This window comes from Perognathus longimembris, chromosome 4, assembly GCF_023159225.1.
Source record: "Perognathus longimembris pacificus isolate PPM17 chromosome 4, ASM2315922v1, whole genome shotgun sequence".
Classification (NCBI taxonomy): domain Eukaryota; kingdom Metazoa; phylum Chordata; class Mammalia; order Rodentia; family Heteromyidae; genus Perognathus; species Perognathus longimembris.
The window spans coordinates 3,091,945-3,119,750 of record NC_063164.1 but is presented as its reverse complement, the minus strand read 5'-3'; the positions used below and the strand labels follow the sequence as shown (position 1 = coordinate 3,119,750).

Genomic DNA, 27,806 nt, shown 5'->3' with positions numbered 1-27,806 from the left:
CTCTGTCCCTGAGCCTCTCTGTGCTCAAGGCTAGCACTCTACCACTGAGCCACAGCGCCACTTCTGGTTTTTCTTTTCTCCGTTTTTTTTATGGTCAAGATGATGCACATGGGGGTTACAGTTACATGCTTAAGGCAGTGAACACACACACATTTCTGGTCATACCTGTTATTCCCTTCCTCATTCATCTCCCTCCTTCCCTCCCCCGCCCCTCACCCCGCCCCACCCTTGCATTCTTCATTCTTTTTCCAAAAACAAACAAAATCTTACCCTTAATCTACATTGTCGCTCTAGTTTACAATGCTTATATCCTCTATGATTGTTAATTGTAAAACAATTCCTTCCAGATTGGCGATATATACATATACATCTCTTTTCTTTTGCTTGGCATAATCTGCTCCTTCTTTTTCTCTAATTTTCCCCCCTCCCGGCTGCCCTTGAGTTGCTCGGTTTGTTCTCATCCAATTTTTTTTTTAATAGGTTGTGGGGCTTGAACTCAGGGCCTGGGTGCTGTCTCTGAGCTCTTTTGCTCAAGGCTAGTGCTCTACCACTTTGAGCCAGGGCTCCACTTCTGGTTTTCGGGTTGCAGATAAGAATCTCATGGACTTTCCTGCCCGGGCTGGCTTTGAACTGTGATTCTTAGATCTCAGCCTCTTGAGCGGCTAGGATTACAGGTGTGAGCTATTGGTGCCTGGCTGAATTACTCTTAAGAATCTGACAACTGGTGTTGGATATATACTTAAAAGTATATTTAAAAAACTTCCCAAATCCCCAGCATGACAACAGCCTTCTACGTAAAAGGTGACAGTGCAGGCTCATAGACAGACAGACAGACAGGGCTGGAAAAGTGCTAGCGGTAAAGTGCTCGCCTCGTATACATGAGGCCCTGGGTTCGATTCCTCAGCACCACATATACAGAAAACGGCCAGAAGTGGCGCTGTGGCTCAAGTGGCAGAGTGCTAGCCTTGAGCAAGAAGAAGCCAGGGACGGTGCTCAGGCCCTGAGTCCAAGGCCCAGGACTGGCAAAAAACAAAACAAATAGACAGACAGAGACACACACACACACGCCCTCCCCCCCCCACTTCACCCTCTCCTGAAGTGGCCGGGCACCTCAGTAGTGGGGCATTCCCATGTGCGGGCACCTCAGTAGTGGGGCATTCCCATGTGCGGGCACCTCAGTAGTGGGGCACTCCCATGTGCGGGGGCCGCTCCCAGCGGCCGGCCCCCTCCACACCCGGCAGGGCTCTGGCTGCGCCCGTGGGCCTGGCCGAGGCCCGAGCGTCACCCGCCTTGGCTCCGCTCCCCGCGGGAGGTGCCGACGGCTGATAACCAGGCATGGGGGAAACAACACACATGTGATTTGGGCTCCTCTGGCGTTTCCGGCATGGACAGCTGGGCCTGACAGCCGTGACTGCAGGGGACACCCGCCTGGGGGCTCTGGGGGACCCCAAATTACACGGTGTCAGGATGATGGCACTTTGGATGAAGCGCAGGAACCGGAGCATCTGCTTCCCGTGGAATCGGACCCCCTCTGCGTCCCAGGACCGTCCCTGAGCAGAGAGCCGCCTTCCCCGGGACGTCACCCACGTGGCCACCACCCAAGGAGCCCGGGGGGCCCCCCTCTCCCCCCCTCCCCCGGCCAAGTGCATGCTGGGCGCCCCGTGGCGTGCACAGCCCACGTAGGGAGCAGCCGGGTTATTTAAACAGCGGGGCCGGCCAAATGCTGCGCCGCCGTCAGCCCAAGGCCCCCCCCCAGCTGAGGGGGTCTGCGGCCTCGGCCGGCAGGGCCTGGGGAGCCTCCGGGGCCCCAAGCCCGTCCCTCCCTCCGTCTGGCTTCTCCCCTCCGGCCAAGGGTCGGGCTTGGGTCTTTTTGGTTCACGTCTCCTCAAGTCTCGCTCTCCTTTGTTCCCTTCTCCTTCCTGCCTGCCTCCCCAGATCCTCCCTCGCGCACCTGGGAGTGGCTGGGCCCCCCTCCTGCCCGCACGAGACCCCCCGTCCTGCCCCGACCGCTCCCCCTGGCTCCCGCCGCTCCCCCCTCACTGTTGCTCCCCGGTCCTCCTGACCTGGGTCCTCGTGACCTTGCTACCTCGGGGTGTGACCTGGCCTGGACCCTGATTCACCATGCGGGTCACAGTGGGCCTGCCTGGAGTCCTCACAAGGAGAGTGCGGGCCCGGTCAGCCGCAGAGGGGGGACGAGGAAGACACGCGGCGAGCCGAGGGCTCTTTACAAGCCGAGGAGGAGGGCCGTGGGCTTCCAACCACGAGGACGGAGAGGAGACATCACTGCTATAACCCCGCCTGGGCGGAGGGACTCAATTATGGTGGCCCCAGCACCCAAGTACAGAGTCCAGCACCAAGCTCGGAAGTCTCCGGACCAGCGGCTCCCAAGTCAGTACCAGTGTCCCCTTCATCCCTGCAGTGGTTCTGGGAGCCTTCTGCCCTTCCAGTTCCCCATTTTCTTCTCTTACTTATGTGTTGGTTCTACAAGGGGATCACAACGTAACATGTCCACCTAAGAGATCAGTGCTTCCTGATCGGAGTCGCCCCTCCCGTCGTCCTCCCCCTTCTAGATCATTCCCTCCCTGCAGACTTGTTTCCCATTTCCTCCTTCCCTCACCACACTTGTTGGCTGAGCTGGATCTGGCTGGATCCGTCCTGTTGTCTTCTTGAGCACTGATTCCGCTTACAGCGCCTCCCCGACCCCGCGACTCTCCGGTCACCCCGACTGTCTCCACCGCTTTCTCTTTGTCAGATCAGACCCACCGCCCTCCCCCCCCTCTGGCGCCCATTCCATCTCCAGCCCCTCCTCCAAGGCTTGGCCCCTGAGTAGAGAAATGAAATGTTTTGAGTGGTCGAATACACTTGCCTTCATGTTTTACCTGAATGTCAAAGTATCAGAGAGCTCCTTTCTAACCACCATGTATGAATTCTTTTTTTTTTAACCCAATAGAGTAATTTCTCTCTTTACATTTATTTATTTATTCATTCATTCATTCATTCATTCATTGCATGCCAGTACCAGGACTGAAACTCAGTGGCCTGGGCATTTGTTCCTTAGCTTTTTCGCTCGAGATTAGTGCTCTTCCACTTGAGCCACAGGTTTGCTTTCAGCCTTTCGGTGGTTAACTGTAGATCGGGGTCTCACAGACTTCCCTGCCTGGGCGGGCTTTCAACCAAGATCCTCAGGTCTCGGCCTCCCGAGTAGGTAGGATGACAGACCTGAGCCCCTGGTGTCTGGTCATCATTTCCCTCTTCCAGCTCAACCAAAGCGCCTCCTGAGGTGGGCCCTCTGGGGTGGGGAGGAAGGCCACCGCGAGGCTGTTTTGGGGTGATAAGCACAGTTTCCCTTTGCAGCCTGGATAGTGATTTAATTGATGCTTGGGCTTTTTCTATTTAAAGCACATTTCAATGCAAAAATCCTCTGCACAATCACTAAGTGTTAAACACGCTGCCTTTGTGCCTAATCATTATTCAAATTACAGCTTTCCCTCGATTATAATTCCAAAGCCACCCAATTAGCTCCAAACTTGCACAGTTTTTCCTGATTTAGCGTGTGCCAGGATGTCATTCCAAGGCCCCCCGCCCCCGCCTCCTCCACTTCCCACCACCCAGTGTTCATCAGTTCTCAAACTGCTGAGAGAGGAAGAGTGAAAGCAGGTTCATCCCTCGGGGCCTCAGAACCCCCAAACGCCACACAGGACGCGGGAAGGCGGGGCAGGGGCTTGGACACACGAGGCCTGAGGAGAGGACACGTCAGTGCCCCTGCGCATCGGCGTCCCGCCCCCCACCTGCACGGCCGCTCACCTCCTGCACCAGCTCATCTCAACGGGGGCGGGGGGGGGGGGGACACTGTCTAGAGGAAACGGGCAGCTTTGTGGAACAATACTGAGTTTGTATGAAACAAGGTATGAATCCCCAGCAGACACGACTTCAAAGGATTCTCCAGTTCTCCTCCCTGAGGGAAGACTTGCTTTGCCTACTGCGTCTTAGAGAGATTGATATTTTAAAAATACAATCGATATTCCCTTATCACAAAGTCCAGACCAACGCTAGACTATTTGGGGGGGGGCGGGGAGAAGCAGGAAAGGGAGGAGGGAAAAAAGAAAAGAGAGAGGAAAAGAGGAAAGGAAGGAGGAAAACAGAGAGAAAAGGAGGGAGGGAGGGAAGAAGGGAGGAAGAAAGGAAAAACAGGAAGGAAGGAAAGAAGAGAGGGAGGAAGGGAGGAAAAAAGAAGGGAAAATGGGAGGGAAGGAGGGAGGGAGGAAGAAAAACAGGAAAGAAGGAAATGAGGAAGGTAGAGAGGGATGAAGGAACGAAGGGAGGAAGAAAGAAAAAGAAAAGGAGGAAAAATGGGAGGGAGAGTAGTCAAGAAGAGAGGGAGGGAGGGAGGGAGGGGGGAGGGAGGAAGGGAGGAAGGGAGGGAGGTAGGGAGGGAGGGAAGAAGGAAGGAAAGGAGGGAGGAAGGGAGGAAGGAGGAGGAAAGGAGGGAGGGAGGTAGGAAGGGAGGGAGAAAGGAAGGGAAGGAGGGAGGAAGGAAGGGAGGGAGGGAGGGAGGAAGGAAGGGAGGGAGGGAGGGAGGGAGAAAGGAAGGAAGGGAGGGAGGTAGGGAGGGAGGGAGGGGGTGGGGGGAGGATGTCTGGGTATCTTCCTCCCTGTGAGATCCTGTGTTTCTTTTCCCTGAGTGGCAATGCCTCCTGCCCCTGCTGCCCCCCAACCCCTGCAGCCCCCCCTAGCCCCTGCAGCTCCGCACCCCCTGAGCCTCTTCTGCCGCCCCCAGGTGGCCGGGTCTAGGGTAAGGACTGGGCTGGACCCGTCCCCTGTGGCTGGGCTGTGCGCGGGGACCCAGCTCCAGCTCCGACGTCAACCTGTCCTCACCAGGCCGTCCGCTCCTCCCCATCCGCCTCTGCAACTCAGGACTCAGCTTCCAATCGCTGCCTGACGCTGTGCGGATGACAGTGCCCGCCCCGAGCCCGCCTCAGCCTCAGAAAGCAGCCCTAGCCAGGCCCCGCGGAGCCCAGGGGCCCCTGCAGCCCCAGCCAGGGGAACCCAGGGGCCACTGTTCATCTCCTGCCGTCTCTGCTTGGCAGCACCGAGGCTCACAGGCAGAGCCCCCCACCCCCCGCCGTTCACGTGACTACCCGCCCACAGCCGGTGCTCTCCTACGCGTGCCAGACCCCCCAGCCAAGCTGTTTGCTGGGAACATGGGACTCCTGGAGTCTTATCTGCCCGGGGCTGGCCTTGAACCTCTCAGTCCTTGGGACCTCAGCGTCCTGAGTAGCTACCACAGCCCAGATCTGCTCATCCATTTTTTATTCGTTTCCGTCCCGGTTTCCCCAGCCGGAGCAAATGGGAATTATGCATCTAATTAAATTAACAAGAAAGTAAAAAAAATGAAAGTGACCGTAAAATTGTATTTGCTCGTGTCCTCTTAAATTTTAGAAGTTTTGGAAACTGATTATTAAATAGACTTTATCATTTTCTTTTTGGCAGTAGAGTTAGTCCCGTTTTATTTTTAAATACTTTGGCTTCAATAGTTAGGAAATTCTGGCTTCTCCGAGGGAATTCGGTTCTCCATTCTGCTTCCTGCTACTTTTTGGCCTTGACAATTATACCAATTAGTGGTTGAAATTGTCCTTTTTTTTTTTTTTTTTAGATTATTACTTTTCTCTTTACTCCATTTATCACACAGCACTTAATTCTATTTTTGTCAGCTCCTGGGTTATCTACTTTGTTTCATTGATCTACATTTGTGCTTTTATATTAATAAAAGCATTTACCTTATTTTTCTTTATAATATACTTAAGATATAGTGCCATTTGTCCTTCCTATTGTTCTTATTTTCTTATTTTAATCCTAATGACTTTGATAATTATATTTTCAGGTTCAATAAATAATCCTGTTGGGATTTTAATTGAAATCGTGTTATCTCGATAAATCACTTAAAGCAGATCCATCATCTTTCGATTTAACCAGAAGCAAGGCAACCCCCCCATTTATTGAAGCAGCTTTTGTTCACAGGCCTCTTACATCTTCTCCCCGCTCTCAGATTTCCCTTCCATAGCTAAACACCATTGATTTAAAAGATACATTCCCCCACTTCCTTTAGAATATTAATGACTGTTATTTCTCCTTTTATATCCACATTAACACCAATTCCTACCGGGGTTTCCACTATCATCAAGGACGAAGGTCACCCCTGGTGTCCTTTTGTGAGCCAAGCCTCTCCATTCAGGAGAAGCTTTCTTGTGTGAAAGAATTCTTGATCATTCATTCATTCCCTGACCTTCCTGAACCTGGGTACTCAGTACTAGGTACTGGGTACTGTTCAGGCTTTCAAAAAAAATCCACGAACTGAAGATATAAAAAAATCCTTCCCTGCTGAATTTGAATTTTATTTTATTTTTTACCAGTCCTGGGGCTTGAACTCAGGGCCTGGGTACTGTCCCTGAGCCTCTTTTTGCTCAAGGCTAGAGCTCTACCACTTGAGCCACAGCGCCACTTCTTGCTTTTTCTGCTTATATGACACTAAGGAATGGAACCCAGGGCTTCATGCATGCTTGTCTAGCACTCTACCACTAAGCCACATTCCCAGCTCCGAATTTGTATTTTATCATGCCAAAATTAATTATTTTTTGTCTTTTCCTCCTTTTTCCTTCCTTTTCCTCCTTTCCTCCCTCCTTTCTTTTTCTCTCTCCCTCCCTCCCTCTTCGGCCCCTCCCCCCCCCAGTACCAGGGCTTGAACTCAGCCTCATGGTCTTGCTTGGCCCTCCTCCCCCAAGGCTGGGTGGGCACTCTACTACTCGAGCCACTGCTCCATTTCTGGACATGAGAGCCTTACAGACTCTTCTTTGCAGCACAGCTTCAAACTGTGATCCTCAGATCTGAGTGAGCCCCGAGTGGCTAGGATTATAGGCGTGAGCCACCCGCACCTGGCTTGTTTGTTAACTTTTTGAATAAGGAAAGGTGTGGCATTGATCAAGATGCCTTGTGTTCTTAAACTGCTCTGTTGAATGGCAAGTGCTTTGTGCAACTACTCACAGATAATAAAATATATTTAAAAATGAAGAACTGATATTTGATTTTCTGCACAAGCAGAAGTGATCAAAGTTCTTTTTTTTCTAATTTATTGCCAAAGTGATGCACAGAGGGGTTACAGTTTCATACGTAAGGCAGTGAGTACATTTCTTATCAAATTTGTTATCTCCTCTCACATTTTTCTCCCACCCTCCCTTCTCCCCAATTCCCCCACCCCCAAGTTGTAGAGTTGGTTTATAGCATGTTTTCTTGTAAGTAATTGCTGTTGCATTGGTTCGCCTTTTGCCCTTCATCTCTCCATTTTGATGTTCCCCTTTCCCTTCCCCAATTCCGCCAAATGTATATACAATGCCCAGGGCACCAAAATCAGTTACAGTGACATCAGGGGTAAAACCATAGGGAAGAACAACAAAAGAAAAAGGAATCATTTCATATATTACATTGAAAATAACAACAACAAAGGTAAACTGCTTATTTCCATAACTTGGAGTTCATTTTGCTTAGCATCATCTTATGTGATCCTATGTACATAGCTATTGAGCTATTGTGATCATCTGCTTGGGCTATCCTAGACATGCACTAATCATTATCAATGAGGGAAACCATAGAGCCTATGTTTCTTGATCAAAGTTCTCTGAGGCATATAACATTCATGTCTCCTACCATTTAATGACCTATATTTGTGGATGTAAGCACTTGAACCGCTTGGCGATGTAAATGAGCTTTTTGAAATAACTGAATGAATGAATCAGAGAAAATGATGCGAGCACAAACATATTGGAAATTGATCAAAGCAAACACGGATGCCTACAATTTCCTCTTCCTTTTTGGTACTGGGGTTTAGACTCAGGGCCTCATGCGTGCTAGGCAGGCGCTCTACTTTTGAGCCATGCACCCTTTTTGCTTTTCATTTGTTTTTCAGACAGGGCCTTCCCTTTGTAATGACATTCACCCACTAGTAGGAGCCTGGCAGCCCGGTCTCATCGGATCCTTCTAGGGGCCGCACGATCTGGTGTTACTGGTGCTGACAACTTGCAGAGGAGGAAATGGCTTCACAGGCCTTGCCCAGGCAGGGCAGAGCGGCTCTAAGAATCTGCCAGGTGGGCTTCCACCATGGCGTCTCCACAAGGCTCACAGAAGAGCTCAGCTGACCAGCGAGGGGACAGTGCCCTCTGGGTAGGCTCTGATACATAAAGCCGAACGTACCCTTCATAAGGTGAAAGGAGCAGTTGGGAGACTTGATGTAAAGGGAACGTGGGATCGGAGGGGCGAGGAAGAAACTCAGGGCAGTGTTGCTAATGAGTTCGGTGGCTCACCCCTGTGAGTTACAGGGAAAGCAGCCCCATGCCTGCGAGACCAGTTTCCTACCCCCTCTGAGCTCTCGAATCTCCGCAAGTTTTGTGTGGGGAGAGACAGTGTTGACTTCTTACAGGGTTTATTGAATAACTAATGTTCCTCTCTTAATAAAAAATCCATCCGGCATGGCAAACTGCTTTCTTCCTCTTCTGTTGGAGGAGGTTTGGGAAGGAGAACATGGTGCCTTAAATTTTTTTCGGCGAAGAGATGGGAGACACAGAGCGTTTGGTAAAGTTAGGGCCTATTAAGAATTTATGCACATTGTCAAAGATTCTCGCACCAATGTGAAAATGGCCAGCGCTGGAGTTGGCGGTGATTTAGAAAGCAGAGCTACTCCAATGATAAATTTCTCCCCAAGGTCTGCCACGGGCCCTCGACGGGCCTCACCACTTCAGACTCACCGGACAGAGATTTATCTGTGTTTCATCAAGTATGAAAAATATATGGATGGGGGGGTTTCCGGCCGAGCCCTCGCAGTCACCCAGACACCTCCATTAACGTCAGCAGGCCCATAAATTCACCCTGGGTTCCCGGGCAAGCCGCTCTGCCACTGCACGGGAGCTTCCCGAGGTGTCGCTTGCCGCCTATAAATTCCCTGACACTCCATAAAGGCAACGGGCAGCACATGGATTTAATTACAAGGGCCTCCTTGGAAAAGCGGTGTGTGTGTGTGTGTGTGTGTGTGTGTGTGTGTGCGTGTGTGTGACACCCATTCTCAAAAGAGAGAAGGGTGCCACTTGCACAGCCACGTGGTCTCTTAGTGGGTGCAGTGTGCGATCTGAGTCACCTGGTCACGTCTGTCTCTTAGTGGGTGCAGTGTGCGATCTGAGTCACCTGGTCACGTCTGTCTCTTGGTGGGTGCAGTGTGCGATCTGAGTCACCTGGTCACGTCTGTCTCTTGGTGGCAGACACTATTGGCAGCTACAAAGCTTCCTTTTCGGCCTGCTAGTGTTGTCTTGAATTCTGTTCATGACTGGAAGGGATAGGAACCACCCTGGCCAACCCAGCCTTCTGTTTTAAATTCAGTAAGTTCATTAATTCATTTATTTTGGGGAGTCCTGGGGTCTGAACTCATGGCCTCATGCTTGCTAGGTTAAGTGCTCTACCACTTGAGCCACCGCATGCCCCAACCTTTACAGTTTTATGAAGTGAAACAATGTGTTACAGATGGCCTATTTTGACTACTGTTCTGCTGAGGAAATGGTATGTGGGTCTATATCTCACACGTTTATTCGTGCAGACAATTAAGTCTCCAGGCCAGAGCCGGGCCGCTTTAGAAAGGAGCGAGAAGGCCTGTCCAGCGCAGAGAGCACCGCCCTTCCGTCCTTCCGCGCCTCACCCTTTTCCAGTCCCAGATCCGGAGAGCTCGGGAAAGCCGTCCAGGGAAGAGAGGCGGCAAAGCAAGCGGGGCTGTCACCCGTCTTCTAAACTCCCATGTGTGAGATGCTTTTGAAAGAGTAGGGAATCTTCTTTTTTTCTTTCCCCAAATCTAAAATTTATCTTTAAACAGTTGTACAAAGGGGTTTCCATTCCAGAAGGCAGTTTACGAACAGCACCTATCTTGATCGAGAGAGCGTTCACAGGGAGCCGGAGGTGTGGCCGGGGGGTAGAATGCCTGCCTAGCAAACGCCCCGAGTTCAAACTCCAGTCCGGAAAGAGCTAGTTCAGCAAAGGGCAGCTTCGGAGCCCGGAGGCAAACTCTGAAGAGCAGGAGTCCAGTGACGACTCACCTGGGTCGTCATGAAGGTGCAGAATCTCGCTTGCACTGTGGTGGCGCGTGTACAGAGAGAGGATGCACGCGCGAGCGGACCCGGGTCCCGTGAGCCAGCTGCAGGCCGTTGGCCTGTGGTGCCGTCAAGGGCGGGGCTCTGCCTCCGGTCATTCCCATCTGCCCGGACCTGAGGCACTCTGCGCTGCTGGCCTAGGCCACCCGTGTCCCCCAGAGGCCCTGGAGGAGCTCACATGCAGAGGGCGGGGGGGGGGGCGGGGGGTACAGCCCCTCCCCCGGCTGCCGGCGATGCGGGGGGGGGGGGGGGGGCACGTCTGATGCTCACAAGCGCTCTGTGGCACGGGGCGGGGGGGCGGGGGGCCGGGTGAGGCCTGGATCCGTCCCCGTGCTGGCCCCGGAGCCCCCGCGTCTGTCTTTCATCAAGGCCCGGCGCCTGGATCCGCCCCAAGAGCCTCGAGCTCCTGGGGGCTCTGGATGCGATTCGACCGTGAGGGCAGGCCGCGCACCTGTCCCCGAGGCCCCGGTCGCACACCCCCGCCCCCCCCCCCACGTTCCTCACCACGACCCCGTGTATTTCCCACGTGAGCAGCGCCGGGGAGGAAGGCGCCGTCCACCTTCCCGCGGGAGCGACGGGCACCAGGTTCCCGCGCCCTCCGCCGCCGCCCGGCAAACGGCCCCGCGCCGACCCGGCTCCCCTCTCCGTGAGCGAGCGTCCATCTCGCTAACGTTGCCCTCTCACCCTGAAAGCAGCTGGGCGCCCGGCCCCGACTTGGAAGGTCGAGGGAAAAGGTCGAGCCGTCGTCATCAGGCCGCTCGAGCCTGGCGGGGGCTTCGCCCGGAGGCCCCTGGGGGTCTGCGGGGCCAGCCGGCTTCTCCGCCCGCCCCCAGATCGCCACGCCCACCCTGCCAGTCGCAGGGAAGAGTGGGGGTGCCCACGGCTGGGCGACGGGCCGCGCCATGTTTACAGCCACAGGGACGGGGCACCCGCCGTCTTCCTCCTCCGCGCTCCCCCCTTTTCTCTTCCCTGCCTCTCTTTCTGTCTGCGCCTCCCCTTCCCTTTGAACGACACACAGACCCCACGGTGCTGCGCACGGAGACGCGAGGGTGTCGGGAGAGGAGGAGCCTCGGGAGTCGGGTGAGACCCGGCCGGGGAGCGCCGCCCGCGGATGCCCGAGCCCCTCGGGACAAGGTTCCTGCCGCCGGACCCTCCGCAGACAAAGACGGGGCTGAGGGGTGAGCGGGAAGTCCTGCCCTGCCTCCTGGGGGCCCCCGAAAGCTGCGCCTTCCCCAGACTCTTGGGCGTGCCGGCCCGGGGGTCCCCACTCCCTGCAGCCCCCCCCCACCCCCTGGGACCCCTCCCTCTGGCTCCGTGTGTGTGTGCGCATGTGCTTGTGGCATCCCTGGTGTCTGCACCGTGGACTCGCAGGACACACCGTCCCCTCGCGCGACTGGAAGGCAGGGGCCGTGGCTACGCCCCGGCGAGGCTCTCGGCTGGGGCCCAGGGATCTCCGAAGGCGGGAGCCGCTTCCCGCCTCTGCCCACGCGCTGGCCGACGCGGAGCGCAGGCTGCCTGGCCCGGGGCCCCGGCAGGTGCCTGCGGCCTGCAAGGCCACCGGGCCACTCCTGGTGCTGCCGCCCCTGCGGGGGCGGCCCCTTCCCTGTGCCCGGAGGAGGAGCTGGGAGTCAGGCATCGGGACGGAGGAGGAGGTGGAGCAATGGCCGCGCCCACCGCAAGACGTGCTGCATGCACGCGGGAGCGGGCGGCTCGCGCCCCCCGGGGCTCACCCGCGCTGCGCACGCGGCGCCCTGGCCATCCCTCTGACTTGCGGAACAAGGCGGAAACGCCTTCCTATGGCGAGTGGCGACGTGACGCAGCGGGCGTGACGCAGCGGGCGTGACGCAGCGGACGTGACGCAGCAGCCGACGGAAGCCGGCGCACAAAGCATGCTGGGCGCAGGATAAAGGCTCAGCATGGCGTAGCTCCCGCGGCTGGGGCTCGGGGCGGGAAGGAGGCCCAGGGAGTTACTGTTTGCTCGACGCACGGCAGGCGCATCCACCAATGGAATTTGCCTTCCCCGCACTGCAGCTCTGTGGCCGGCATCGGCCGCCGTGAACGGCTTACACTGGACTAAGGATAAGGACACGGGGCCACCCTGTCCCGGCCATTCCCCTCTCCCGCGGGGTTTGGGAACCAGGGAGGGACAGCAGGGCAGAGGCGGGAGAGGAGCCTGACGGGGGGACGGCGCTTCCCCACTGGGCAGGGCCGGACGTCTCGGAAAATTCCAGACGCCACTGGGAAACCGAGACCTAGTAGGCGACGACACCAATTACACCGAGTGTGCAACTAAGACAGGCGAGAAAACATCGCCCAAGATAGAAAGTACATATATATATGTATTTATGCATATATGTGTGTATATATATATATATATATATATATATATATATATATATATATATATATATATATATATATATATATATATGGGCAGCCGTAATCCCAGCACTCCTAATCCCAGCACTCCGGAGGCTGAGATGGAAGGATTGCAAATCCAAGCACAACTTGGACCATGCAGTGAGACCGTGTCTCAAAAACAAACAAACCCCCAAACCCTGGAAAATTACGTGGAAAATTCGTAGCATCAACAGGAAACTTGTCAGCTCCATAGAATATTTTCCTTAGTCTCCACAGCCACCTTGGATGGCAGGTACGTCTGCCAGCCCCTTCCAGACAGCAGGCTGAAACTGGGGCCGGGATCAACAAAGACTCACGGCCAACAAGGGCACAGCTGGGCAGAAAGTGGCCAGCGAGCTCCAGGACTGGATTGCTTCTTTCTCTCCTTCCTTCCTTCCTTCCTTCCTTCCTTCCTTCCTTCCTTCCTTCCTTCCTTCCTTCCCTTCTTTCCTTCTTCCTTCCCTTCTTTCCTTCTTCCTTCCTTCTCTTTTTTCCAGCCTTACATAGGCCAGTCATAATAAATAAAAGGCAAATGATAACCTGGGAAGTAGGACTGCAGGAATCCGTCAGGAAGCTTGGGATCTGTGATCATACAATCCTGTTCAGCGATCACTTGAGGAAGAAGGACCCATCATAAAGGGACAACGATAGCACTCATAATGCTGATGTCTATGCATTTTAAGTGGTTCAAGTTATCTTTCCTAAACTCATCTGACGGATTTCTTCAAGAGAGCCTATGTTATTTTTAACCTAGGGAAAATATTTCATGTGGAGTAACTTAAAATTTGACTTCACAAATCACTCCCTTTGGTAGCCACTTGTACTGACAAAATGAGCTGAGGCTAGGGATTCTGGGCGTGGGAGTACTTATTGCTTGTAACTCCTCCTAATGTATTGAGTTATCATCCTTGAGTGTGTGACTGGAATTCACCCTGAGGACTTGATCACGGGTCACGTTTCAAAAGACAATATTTTCTTTTCATTGGCCTTTGATTTGAAAAAACAAGGGGGAGGTTTGATCAAAGTCAATCAGATAAATGTAATCCAATTACGAAAATAAATTCACCCTTGGCCTTCTATTACTTTTTTTTTCAAGAAGGAATTTTTATAGCTTTGCAAATTCCTCGCGGTGCGCGCTGGAGGCCGCCTCTGACTGGTCTCCAGACCCGAGGTCAGCAGGAAGAAGTGTCCTCCGGGGACAGCTGCCTCTTCACAGGGCACCCAGGAGCCACGAGGGGCATCCCAGGAAGACGCTGGGCAAGCCCCGGGCTCCCATGATCCTCTGGGACCTCAGGTCAGGACAGAAACTCACAGAAACCACTGGCTTCCTGCCTGCCCATGCCTGTGCTGAAGGATGATGCCCAAGACCCACCTGTCCCCCTTCCTTCCTTCCCCTTCCTTCCTTCCTTCCTTCCTTCCTTCCTTCCTTCCTTCCTTCCTTCCTCCCTCCCTCCCTCCCTCCCTCCCTTCTTTCCCTTCTGTTTTCCTAAACTAATACTTATTGGAGTGAAAGGTCCCTCACAGTGGTGGAGGATATGCAGTGACACGTGACCACGCAGCCCAGCGCACTCTACTCTTGTCTCTTACGGCGGTCGGGCTGGTAAGCCTCTGGCGGATCCTTCCAGAGGTTTCCATGCATGCATGTACAAGCAGGTATTTAAGAGTGTGTTGTGAACACAGCAGTCCCTGGTTATCTGCAGCTTCTCTTTCTGTGGTTTTGGTTTCAGTTTCTTGCTGTCAACTATGGTCTGAAAATATTAAGTGCAAAATTCCAGAAATAAACAGTTCCTTGTGTTTCCGGCTGCATGCTGTCGGGAGAAGCGTGGCGGCCCCTTGGGGTCTGCGAGCCCGCTATGAGGGCCGGCTAGGATGGGGTTGCCCCTTTGTCCGGGGTATCCATGCGGGATATGCTGCCTGCCTGTTGGTTGGTTATTTAGCAGCCGCCTTGGCTATGAGACCAACTACCACAGTACCAGAGTGCTTGTAATTAACCCTTATTTAGTAATTAATAAGGGCCCCAAACATAAGCATGGTGATATGCGGCATACTCATTCTATCTTACTGTAAGGCACTGCTGTTTATCTCTTTGGGTGCCTAGTTGATAGAAAGAAGCACTGCATGTATCAGGTTCTGTTCTATCTGTGCTGTCTGGCAGGCACTGGGGTCCTAGAGCAGAAGGGACACGGCTGTGTGGATGTATCCGTGCAAATGTATGCACATGTGTATGTACATTTAAACGTATCTGGGTTTTAATTGTACATAGGGCTTTCAACCTGGTTTTGTCACTCAACACTGTGCGGGATTGTTAAATGTCTTTATAAAAATAAACTGCCATTTCATTGCTACAGAACATGTTTTTGCAAAGCTATTCTCTGACACACGGAGAAGGGAAGGAAGGCCCTGATGATGAAGTTGGTGAGTACAGGGAATATAATAAGCATCAATCATAGTAATACAGGTTTTTAATTAAGTCAGAGAAAATTAGTCACCAGACTCGGTTCTCCTGGAAAACTGGCTTTCTAACTAAACTTCTGCGATTACCGTTGGACAAGATTGTCCCACGCATATTTCCTCCAGACAGTTAGTTATACGTGGTTGGTTGAGAGTGGAAGACTAGCTGGATACCAGTGGCTCACGCCCGTAACCTTAGTTACTCAGGAGGCTGTGACCTGAGAATTGCGGTTCAAAGTTAGCTGGTCGTAAGGGTCCCTGAATTTCATATCTCCAGTTAATCAGCAGAAAGCTAGGAGTGGAGGAAGGGCTCAAGCCATTAAGTGACAGCCTTAAGCCAAAAAGCCAAGCAATGATAGCACAAGACCCCGAGTTCAAGCCCCAGTACTCCTACCAAAAAACAAACAAACACCAACATAAGATCATAACACTACTAGCCTGCTACATTCACTGCTTCCTGGTGGAATTTCCAGAATTCCCATCCTAGTAGCAGACCCATTGCTAATGGAAGAAGGCGTGTATGAGGGAGGGAGCAGAGGAAACTACCGGCTGGCCCACAGAGACACAAGCACTCTGCCTGGAATAGGGCTCTTGGAATCCCAGACGACAGAGCTAACCCACTGGGAAAGGAGGTGGGGAACCAGAGTCGCATGGACGTCGGACATCTCGTGGGAAGTAAGGACCCCGGCTTGCTACAGCTCCTTAATCGTTATGCAAAACCGGGTGGAGACCGGGAGGAGGCTGCTGGGAAGGGGCGGAGAGCCACTCTCAACTTGAAGAAAGGCGGTGAGGCCAGTGGGGGAGGGCGAGTGGGTGGGGACACCGCGAAGGATCTCAGTCAGAGGGGAGCGCGTGCCCAGACGGCAGCATGCCGGCAGCTCAGAGTGTCCAGGGAGGGCCGTGAACTGCTAGGTGGGGGTGAGGAGATCCCTGAACACAGGAGAACCCCACTGCATGGCTGGCAATGAGGAGGGCCACGGAAGGCAGGAGGTCCCGAGAGAGCCAGTACCCCAGAGTACGGGCTAGGGCCCGGAAGCTAGAACCGGGGCTCCTGCGACTGGGTGCGTGTGGCACCCCCAAAGGTCAGGCAGGCTGAAAGCCAAGTCCCGAGCCTTCCTCAACATGGAAACCAGCACAGGCACAGGCACAGGCACAGCACAGGCGTGAGTTTTGGGGCGGATTGTGAGATCGCACTGAGTGATGTCGCAGCTACGGTGGTGACTGCCCAGTGATGTCGCAGCTACGGTGGTGACTGCCCCAGTGATGTTGCAGCTATGGTGGTGACTGCCCAGTGATGTCATAGCTCCGGTGGTGACTGCCCAGTGATGTCATTGCTCCGGTGGTGACTGCCCAGTGATGTCATAGCTATGGTGGTGACTGCCCCAGTGATGTTGCAGCTACGGTGGTGACTGCCCAGTGATGTCATTGCTCCGGTGGTGACTGCCCAGTGATGTCATAGCTATGGTGGTGACTGCCCCAGTCATGTCGCAGCTACGGTGGTGACTGCCCAGTGATGTCGCAGCTACGGTGGTGACTGCCCCAGTGATGTCGCAGCTATGGTGGTGACTGCCCAGTGATGTCGTAGCTACGGTGGTGACTGCCCAGTGATGTCATTGCTCCGGTGGTGACTGCCCAGTGATGTCGTAGCTACGGTGATGACTGCCCAGTGATGTCATAGCTATGGTGGTGACTGCCCCAGTGATGTTGCAGCTACGGTGATGACTTCCCAGTGATGTCATAGCTACGGTGGTGACTGCCCAGTGATGTCATAGCTATGGTGGTGACTACCCAGTGATGTCATAGCTCCAGTGGTGACTGCCCAATGATGTCGTAGCTATGGTGGTGACTGCCCAGTGATGTCGTAGCTCCGGTGGTGACTGCCCAGTGATGTCACAGCTACAGTGATAGTTTGGGTGGTGCTGGAGTAAACACACTGCCAGCCACGTGCAAGGACAGCCACACAGCCTCGGACAGTACGTGGCACTTGAGGGTGGCACTGCACGACACCGTACGTTTTACCACTGTGTTTACACTGCATTACACGGGCGGCAGTTTCGCTGGACTTCACTGCAGTCTCCTGAGCTCGACTTAATCTCACCTTGTGTTTGTTCGGCATGGTCCTGGGAGCAACAAGCTATACGACGCGTATGTGTATGGGCGTGCATGTGCATCTGTGTGTGCATACATGTGCATGTGTATGGGTATGTACACAGGCATCGTGCAGCCTGTGCGCGTAACGGTTACGCCATCCAGGCTGGCGTAGGTTCTTCTGGGACATACGTACAGCCACTCATTGGCCTCACGCTCGGGATGTGCTGGTTGTGAAGTGACACACGCTTGTATGAGCCGGGCCGCTGTGCTCTCTGCCCCCCCCTTCCCCCCCCAGCAGTCGGTGGGAGGGTTTGGACCCCCACCCCCAGGCAGAGGCATGGGAGAAGAACAAGGGGGCAAGATTCTCGAGAGGGAGGTGCCTGGATTGCCTCTAAATCTACTCAGAAGAGACGGCTGACCCCAACAGACTACTCGGAAGCCAAAGAGACAGCCGGTTAGAGCCGGCGAATGCCGGTTCTTTAGGCGGTGAGCGAGAGCGGGAGGGGAAGCCAGGCTGGCATCTGGGAAGCAGGCCTGGTAGGCGCGTAGCCCGGCGCGTTGCTGATATCTATCACCACCGTGGCACACTCTGCCAGCCCGACTGGAGCATAACTGGTATGCAGTCAACTGCTGCTCCTATTTCACGGGTACAATTTGGTACATTTTGACAAATGTGTCCATTCATGGCGACCTACACCCAAGGACAGGCTGAGAGGAGGCAAACAGGAGGGGCCCTGCACCGCGCATGGCGGGACCTTCCTCCTCCCTGACCACCGTGCTGTGTTCTCATGATCACAGTGGCATCCTCACGTACACACCCCTTGCTATAGGGCATCCTCCTCCAGAGACAGCAGACGGGGCCATTCATCTCATCGCACGACCCTGAGAAATACCACTAAATATTATCAAAATGCTATCTATCTGTAGGCAAGGGCAGAGCGCTCTCATCGGACGTACATGGCCGTCATACCCAACTTCCAGAGAGACACCGCTACGTTTTAAGCCTGGTTAAGCTTTGACTGTTCCTGAGGGAATGGGAGCGCTAGAGCCGCAGGGGAGGGGAATCTGAGCTTCAGATGGGCAGAAAGCTCGCGAGGTAACGGACACGGGCAAGTCCCTCCCCCGCAGGGCCAGTGCCGTGGCCTGGTGTGACTCGCACACTCGAGCCGGAATGTAAATGTCGCTGGGATGGCGAGGAGAGGCGGGACCTTTAGGTCACGAGGTCGAGAGAGTTCTGCCCCCACCGTGGACTAACGCCATGACCAACAGAGCAGGTGACTTGCTTTGAGGGCGGGCTAGTTGCTGTGGGGTCCGTTGGAGAAAGGGGGAGCTTGGGCCCCAGGTGCCTCCGGTGTGGCCATCTGGCGTTGTGATGTTATGACAAGGCTCACACCAGCTACGGCCTCTCGATGGCGGGCTTTCCCAGCTCTAGAATGAGCTAAGGAAACGGTCATTGTTTTCAAACAAACCCATCTGCGGTATTCTATTAGAGAAGCAGAAACTGGATTAAGGCAACGCTACCCCCCAAATCCAGCGCCTGGTACCCACACACGTTCCCTTCGTTCAGGAACGAGATAGATGAGGCTCGGCTGGGCACCTCTGTCTCATCACCTCCCACGGGGCTGCAGCCCACGTAGCCCCCGGGGGAGGACCCATTTCCCAGCGCACCTGGGTGGGTGTGGGCTGGAATTAGCTCTCAGCTTCCCGCTCCTCATGGCCCGGTAGCCCCCCGCAGGCCCATGCCCTGAGAGCCCCTGCGCGGGGCACTGACAATGGGGATGCCCACTTCCCCCAGCCATCAGAAAGGAGGGACACACGGGGAGACCGGACAGCGCTTCTGCCACGTTGTTTTCTTCAGAACTGAGTTACTAGGTTTAAACTGCACCAAAGGGAAGATCTCTGAAGGCCAGCTCGGAGCCTGCCCACCACGGACATCAAATAACATCAAGTATCAAAGACTGTTTTGTGAAGGAAAGTGTGGCCTTTCTGCTGTAAGCGATGCCATCCACTGGGCTTGGCGAGTTAAGCTTAACCAGCGCTGGTGTCTGGGCATCTTGGGAGCGGATAGGATGGGACACAATGCCCGCTTGTGGGAAGAATGACCCAGTCAGCCTTTCTCAGCACCCAGAAGCCACCAGGGCTCCTGGCCCTCTCGTCTCCCTTTATGAAACGAAATGGACTTGAAAGCCATCTACAGGGTTTCTACTGTGCAAAACAAAGGAAACCCTTGAAGACCCGAGTCCTGCAAACAAATGCACAATTATTTAGCATCACAGTTAACATCAACAAGAGGACTCTGAATGCCTGAACAGGCCAGGGGCTCTGTGCCCCTTCATTTCGGGGAGCCCTGGGGTCAGGGCCAAGTCCCGAGGCCCGCAAGCCCTTCGTAAGCATGGCGGGCAGTTCCGGGACGGAGAACCCGGGGCCTCTCACAAGCGTGGAGACCTGCCAGGAGGGCCCCGAATAGTGGGAAGGTTTCTGGTTGTTGCTGGAACCTTCAGTCTGGGGACAGACCTGGCTATAAACTCCTACTTCAAGTGGCTTATACGTTTGTTTGTTTTTTTAAAGAAGACAAGAAGACATTTCCCTTACGCCGAACTCATCTCTGAATTCCTCGCCTTGGAATCTCACTTTTCCCAGGTGAAGCCCGGGGGCCACGCGCTTCCGTGGCGGCCCGAGGGACCCGACGGCAGCCCCACGCCGCAGACCCCAGCGGGAGCCGAACGCGCGGGGTCCCTGCGCCCCCCTCCCCCACCCCCCGCCCCGCGCCGCTCACCGACACTCGATGAGCCACTGGCGGATCTGGTCCTGGAGGCTCTCCTTGAGGTCCTGGCCTTCGATCAGCTTCAGGTCCTCCTTGATGGTGGCCATGGCTTCCCGGTAGTTCTCCTCGTGCTTGGTCTGCACGTCGCTCCGCAGGCGGTTCACCTTCTCCGCCTGGATGGTGGCGGCGCTGACTTCGTTGAAGAGCGGAGGCGGGTTCTGAAAGGGGAGGACCGAGAGCTGGAGAGGGTGGGGCGGCTGAGGGCCGGGGGAAATGACGGGAAGGGGGTCTAGAACGCCAGTGGCTCCCGGGGGGGGGGGCGGGGGGGCGGTGGCGGTGCTGCGCACAGGCGCTCTACGCGGACGGCCGAGGACGGCTCCGGCACGCGCCGGGCAGGGGCTGCTTCCCCGGCAAGGGGGGGGCCTGAGCCTCTCCCGACACCGTTCTCCACACTCGGCCTCACGCGCGTGGGCCCAGGACAACGGTCTTCCCGCTGAATGCTCGTCAGGGCCCGTGAGTGAAGGCTTGGTCCCCAGGGTGGAGCCGCTGGGAGGTGGCGGGAGCTTAAGGAGGCCAGGACTAGTGGAAAGGGTGATAGGTCACTGGGGGGGCCCTTTGAGAGGAGTAATGGGACTCCATTCCTCCCCTTCCTCCTCCTTCTCCTCCCCCTTCTCCTCCTCCTCCCCCTTCTCCTCCTCCTCCCCTTCTCCTCCTCCCCCTCCTCCTCCTTCTTCTCCTCCTCCTCCTTTTAATAATTCTTAGCTACAAGGCGAGTGGTTTTTCTCTGCCACACATGTTCACTAGGATGTACCGCCAGGCCACAAGCCCGAAGCAGCCTGGCCAGCCGACTGTGGACCGGAAATCCAAAAATCTCCGCTTAAGCCAACCTGTTCTCTTTTGTAAGTTGATCGTCTCGGGCATTTTGTTATTGTGACAGAAGGCTGACCAACACATTCAATAAACCTTAAAAAGATCCCTTCCCACTACAGACAGTAAAAGCGTTGCCAATTTTTCCCGGACAATGGCACACAGACGAAGTATTTGAAGCCAGAACTGGCGACAAGAGGTTTTTGGACAGAACGACACCAAAAACTTTGAAAGCGTTTGGTTTCCCTGCTACAGACCTCCAGAGGAGGGGAACCTAGAGCTGGGAGCAGACCCCCACCCAGACACTGAGCCTTATTGTTGGAGTGCTCCCCCAAACCCTGCAGTCAGCTCTGCGTTGACTACCACCCCCACCAAGTGCAGAGCAACCCCTCAGCTTCTGCAGACAGAGCGGAGGAGAAGATGCCAGGTCACTCTAAGACAGAACGCCTGTTTCCAAAAGAATCCCAAGGAAATGAGCAAGATGCTCATGCAACCATCAGGCACTGGGTCGAGCCCTTCGTCTGCGGGCTTCGATGAGGACCGGCACAGGGACTGGAAAAGGAAGATTCCGCCAGGTCACCTCGCACACCACTGGGTGAGAAATTCACCGGTGTGCCTGTCACGGCTTCTGAGAGTCAAGTTTTCAGGAATTTTGCAAGCCATTCGTTAAACATGTCCATGTTTAGATCTGAAACTATCTACATTTGCTGGCATACACAACATTGGAAACAGACGATATCGATATTCAGAACTCATCCGTTCTGAATGTCCCTGGTGTGTCTGCCTGCTCTCGCTGTTACGTACGTGTGCTGCATCTGTGATGCTACAGCGCGGAGCTCCTGCAACTCCCCACCTGGATTTGGCTTTGTGACGAGCAAGTAGCCACACTGGGGAAGTTTACAGCATGGAAGCTGGCCAGGGCTGCCACTAAGAGCCTGGTGTCCTCATTTGAAGGCCTCCAAGTATGACAGGAGGAATGTGAACAACACCGACAAGCACAAAAGCACACTGCGTACCCGTCACCCGGAGGCTCGAACAAAACATCGCAAAACCGTCCTTGGCACCGATCGTGAAAAAGACTGATCCCAGTCTAGCAAAGAACTTGCTCATTTGGAGAACAAGAACGGGTGATGTTCTGATGCGCACCCTTGAATTCCATCTCATCTTACTCAAACACAAGTGCGAACATCAGCAACACCCAAAGCAGAAGTGTATGTGTAGACCCCAATTCCAGGTTGACAGCAGACATACAGGCTCAGTTAGAATCGGGACAGGTCCTGGCCTGTGAGAATCAATGGCTAGACAGAACTTGCGGCAGAGAAATGACAGGTTTTATTCGTGTCAGTTGTGTTTATGACACATGCATGTCAACATTGGAGCAAACTGACTTGAAAATGTGTCCCAGAGAGCCATGTTTAAACAACCTCAGCACAGTGCTGGGCCCAAGACCAGGCCCGGGTGTGGTGAAAATCCCTTCCAGTCACCCTCTGAGCGCCTGTCTGCCTGCCAGGCCCGGGTGTGGACCATCTTTTCTACAAAAGACATCGGCTAAACTACATCTGTAAGTCAACTGGATTTATGTCATATATGGAAATAAATTCCAGAGATGAAATATTAAATGTAATACACATGTATGTACGAATGCTTTCACTCTCTCTCTCTGAACCTCAGGGAACAGAGCTGTCACTAGGGAGATGGTAGTGAATACAGCCCACTTCGGCCCAAAGAGTTAGGTGAAGGAAAGAAAGGAAATCACATATGTAATATGTCACAAATACACACATCAGAAAACTCAAGAAAATTAGCCTATTTCCTAAGGTTAGCATGAAAACATACAGCTCTGACGCAAAGCAGAAAAAAATCCTAAAAGATGTCAAAAGTGAATACAGAGTGAGAATTGTAAAATCACTGTAAAGAACCGTGATAAACTCAAATAATCTAGCTAGGCACTGGTGGCTCACGCCTGTCATCCTGTAATTCTCAACCGGAGGCTGAGATCTGAGTGAGGATCACGGTTCAAAGCCAGCCCAGGCAGAAGAGTCCATGAGATTCCTGTCTTCAACCTAAATCTCAGATTATCACCAAAAAGCCGCAAGTGGAGCTGTGGTGCAGGTGGTAGAACAACAGCCTTCCTTAATCAATAAGCTAAGGGACAACACTTAGGTTGTGAGTTCAAGCCTCCGTACTGGCACAAAAACAAAACAAAAGAGATGAGTTAAATCCCCACCCTGTTCAGATCCGTAGAGTCTAGAAGCGTTGAGGGCAGGGCCAGCACTTCCCTTCCTGAACCACTGAGAAGGCCGGTGCCCTTACCTAACAGCTTCTACTTTTTCATTCCCGGGTGACGTGCTGAAGGCATGGGATAGGAGTCTCTCCTCCTCTAACCTCACCACGGCTACGCGGCAGTCCGTGTTTCCACACAGATGTGGAAAGGAGACCCCCATCTGTGTGTTCCCGTGAGCCGGGCCTCTCCTGCCTCCGTTCCCAAAGCAGACTCGCCGAGCGGAGGCTCCGCTCCGCGCCCGGCAGGCCACGCAGGCGGAGGGGCTCACCGGGCAGGAGCGTGGCGCTAGCGCCTGCCCGGCGCGTCTGTGTCCCGATGTCATTCCCGATGCCTCCCCCCCCCCCCCCCCCCCCCGGCAGGTAGACGTGGAGGGGAAGGAGATGGGCGGCGGCGAGGGGCGGTTCTCCGTCTCCCACCCCACCGCCACGCGGCGTTAATGGCGGGCGTCCGGGCGTGCATGTTGATGTAGACTTCCTCAGACAAAAACACATTTAGGTCACTCGGCGTGGCGGCCCGCTCCGGTTGTTTCTGAATTTAAAGCGTGTAGTACATGTCGGACCCCTGCTAATGAGCAGCCTTTCCTCTGGGCTAAGACATCTCTTCCTCGTTAACAGCGTTGGTCATATGGAATTCAAATTTGTTAACTCACCACGTAAACCGCAACTCATTTAAAAATAAATTACAAACAAAGGGAGCTGAAGAACATGATAATATACCACATATCGAAACGCATCAGCTGGAGAATAATGCATCTTAATGAAGGCTTCCCATGTGAATAAACCATTATATTTACAAGCTTTCCAGGGTAAATGACCCAGAACGGGATAACGAAACCTACATTTATAGCAGGGTCCTCTGTCAGCAAAAATATACATATTAATAATTGATGTTGCTGAAAAGAAAAAAAAAACCCCACCAGGACTCAGTAGGATGCTTCCTGGGTTCGTGGAGAAATAGGACTCACGGTCCATTAAGTTAAAATGCTTATCTAATGTTTGATGGGCTCTCTCTTTAAAACTCCTTGTTCAAATTAGTAAGAGAAAATGGACATTTGGCCAAATAAAAGTTTGTTCAATTTATCAGTCCCAAATAGACTTGCAAACAAAGGCTGCCGGCTTGCAGGAGGAGCATTTGGCTTGGGGAGGGGGGGAATGTTTGCCCCCCCCACCCCCCGAGGCAAGGCTGGAGTGGGAGGGGAGGGGGGAGCTCGGCCTCCTCGCTGGCAGGAGGCTCCGCCCGGGGTGGGCCGCCCACTACGGAAGGCCGGGCGCCCCTCAGAGCGTCAGAACACGCCGCCTGCCCGATCGTTCCACGTCACCTGTCTGTGTGTGTGGACTCGTGTTTCTACAGACACACTCAGTTCCCCGGCCACAGAGTCGCCGTGGAGCACGAGGCCGGCGCGGAGGGCGAGCCGCCTGGCCCCTCTCACCGGCTGGGCCAGAGCAAGTCAGTGCCGGTCCGTATGTCCTCGTCCACGGTGTCTGCAGATATCAGAGTGCTAAGGGGTAAGACAAGTTTGTAGCCCACAGAAGTAAATTAAAAAAAACAAACAAACAGTATTTGAGAATTTGCTTACAAGCTGGATGCTGGTGTCTCATCACTGTAACCCCAGCTATGCAGGAGGCTGAGACCTGGGGATCCTGGTTCGAAGCCAGCCTCAGTACACAGATCGGAGAGACACCGACTTCCAATGAACCAGCACAAAGCAGCCAGAAGTGGAGCTGTGGGTCAGTAGTAGAGTGCCAGCCTTGAGCAAGAGGGCCAAAGGGGAACTTGATGTCCTGAGTTTAAGCAGGCTGTGATCTGAGGATCAAAGCGTGAGGCCAGCCACGGCAGAAAAGTCCAGGAGACTTTTATCTTCAATTAGTGACACAAGAAAAGCTAGAAGTGCAGCTGTGGCTCAATGGCAGAGCTCTAGCTTTGAGCACAAAAGCGCAGGGACAGCGCCCAAGCCCGAGTTCAAGTCCCATGACCAACAACCACAAAAAAAAATGTGATTTTGACATGTCCGTGTGTGTGTGTGCAATCTAATTCGATCACACTCCCCCATGCCATACTTCTTGAGAGCTTTCTATTAAATAAGTCGTTCAGTGAGTCTGACTTTATAGTGTCATTTTCCAAGGTGGCTTCAGCCGCTGTTACTCGTAGGTATCTTCTACCTCATGCTCCAAAAGTCCTGAGATCCTGCTCCACGGGTAGCGGCGTGGCTTCGCGGAGGAGGAAACTGAGGCACACGGGGGGAGAGGGTGTCAGAGTGGAAGCGGCCTCTCCTCTCCTCTCATTCCTCTCCTCCTAAGAGAAAGCTCGTCATTTAGGTCTTCTGCCCCCTTGACCTTGCCAACATCCCCTGAAGAGGATCCTGGGGGCGCCAGGGCGGCTGCACCCCAGCAGTGTGAGCACAGAGCTCTCCCCGGGGGGGGCCCAGGAAGAGGTCTGCTCCCGGGGTGACCCCAGCAGTGTGCTCTCCCCGGGGGGGGGGGGGCGGCCAGGAAGAGGTCGTGCTCACAGGACAGACACCCCAGCCTGGGCTGGAGTTTAAAGTAGCCAGGGGTGCAGTCCGGTCCCCGGTAGAATCTGGAGGTGCACAGGGCTCCCCGGCTTGGGGACTCCCCGGCAGCGGCAGTGCCGGCGTCCTCTCTGAGGGTGCGCTCTTCGTGACGGCGCTCAGGGAACCACGATGGCCACGCGGCTGTTCCCACTGCGCTGCCTTGAACACCCGTGACTCCACTGACTGCCAGGTGAAATCACTGCTTGCGCTTTCTACAGCGCTTTTATTCTGCTTTGACGATGTGGGAGGGTTTAAGATGGCAGCTGGGACGACAGGCATACGCCCCCAGTGCCCAGAGGGGAAAACGAAAATTTAGAATAGAAGGGAAATAATCAACGGCGTGGTACGAAACATTTCAGCCGACGGCATTTCTCGGCATTGGGGTCATGGCTTCGGGGGTGGTCATCAGCCACTGAGTAGCAGATCTGACTCTCTAAGAAAAACGGAACCCATATCTTCCTCAACCACGCGAAGCTTCGAGAGAACACGTAGTCGACGTTCTCAGGGGAAAAGCACACTGGGGAGGTGGAACAGACACATTGTTCTATTTCACCATCCAAACTGCATCGCTGAGGAATGACTACAAACAGCTGTCACTGCAGCGGGGGACACGCAAACTCCCAAGTCAGCTTACGGAGCCGAGGGTGCAAGCAGGCGAGTAGAGCTTTGCACGGCGCAGGGGTGCTACTGAGACTTCCTCAGGGCATAGAGGACCACGCATGGCACGGCCAGTCTCAGCCTGTGGCACACAGCAGCTGCCCAGGATGAAACGGAAATTTACATGAAGAGAAGTTGCTGAGTCAAAACGCCTCATGTAAAATTCTGTTTTAAGCTTAGAGTATTCTTGATTGAACCTGCTAATGTTTAAAGTGAGAAAGTGGGTGTAACTATTTTGGGGGGAGAGGGGACAGTCCTGGGCCTTGGACTCAGGGCCTGAGCACTGTCCCTGGCTTCTTTGTGCTCAAAGCCAGCACTCTGCCACTTGAGCCACAGCGCCCCTTCTGGCTGTTTTCTGTATATGTGGTGCTGGGGAACCGAACCCAGGGCTTCATGTATACAAGGCGAGCACTCTTGCCACTAGGCCATATTCCCAGCCCTGGTGTAACTATTTTTATCATGGAAATATATCCTTTATCTAGGTGTCCCCAACACCCCCCCCCCCTCCCCACTCGCAACTTGACAGTACTGGGGCTTAAACTAAGGGCCCTGCATTCTTGTATGGCTCTTTTTCTTAAGGCTGGTGCTTTACCACTTGAGCAACACCTCTATTTAATGGGAATAAGAGCCTCTTGCACTTTTCTATTCAGCCTGGCTTTGGACCTTCATCTTGAAATCTCAGCCTCTTAAGTAGCTAGGATTACAGGTGTGAGCCACCGTGACCAGCCCAAGCCTCCCTTAAAAATGCCAAACAAACAGTGTGGCATCATTATTCATCTGCCTATTCGTATACACAGAAAGTACTGATTGTAGGAGACTATTGATAATAACTAAATGACATTTGCTTTTAATTTAAAACACAGTTTTTCAAATCAACCAAGTAAAATCTGACCATTATAGAAAACAACAATACAATCTCCTGAAGTTCACCCATGAAAACACAAGCTCTCTTCAAGCTTTGCATTTCTGCTTTCTTTCTGTAAATGTGTAAATGTATGCCTCTATTTAGAGTTATATCAATACCACATCCTGAACTTTCATCGAGATTGATCATAAACACCTTTCCGTTACTGGCACGTCACTGTCTTACACCTAAGGCCACCATTCATGATTTCACCACAGACCTTCTTGAGCACAGAAGTGGTTACTTCTAACTTTCCATTATTAAATACTGTAGACAACTCGCACGCACCGAAGTCTTCATTCCTGACGATCCACTGGGATGGAAATGGAAGTGGATTCTGACCACCGGTTTGAGAGGCACGTTTTTGTGGTTTAACACTTGTGATGACATAAACTGGACTTATTTCGGCGGGCGCTGGGCCACCGGCGCTCCCTGTGCCGCGGTTGGTTCTTCTTTTAAACCGTGCAGACTTGAAATAGAGACGTGAACTTCAGACACCCGCCCAGGCTGCTCCTCCGTGCCCGTTTCCCTGTGTGACGTCTCTGGGCTGCCGCCCCTTCCCTCTGCCCTGTCCTTTGCCGACATCGTCCTAGTAGCTCTCTCGAACGTTCCCACTCCCCTGTGACTGCTGTGTCTCACCAGAACCCGACTGAGCCGGGGCCTTG

General features: G+C 53.8%; 1 protein-coding gene across 1 annotated transcript in view; it reads right to left on the bottom strand.

Moving 5' to 3' along the window:
- Window positions 1–27,806, bottom strand: part of Iqca1 (IQ motif containing with AAA domain 1) — a 101,557-nt gene that overhangs the window by 60,072 nt on the left and 13,679 nt on the right. The window contains 1 exon segment of the mRNA XM_048344139.1: window positions 19,894–20,099. Within this exon segment, the coding sequence (XP_048200096.1) occupies window positions 19,894–20,099 (206 nt within the window).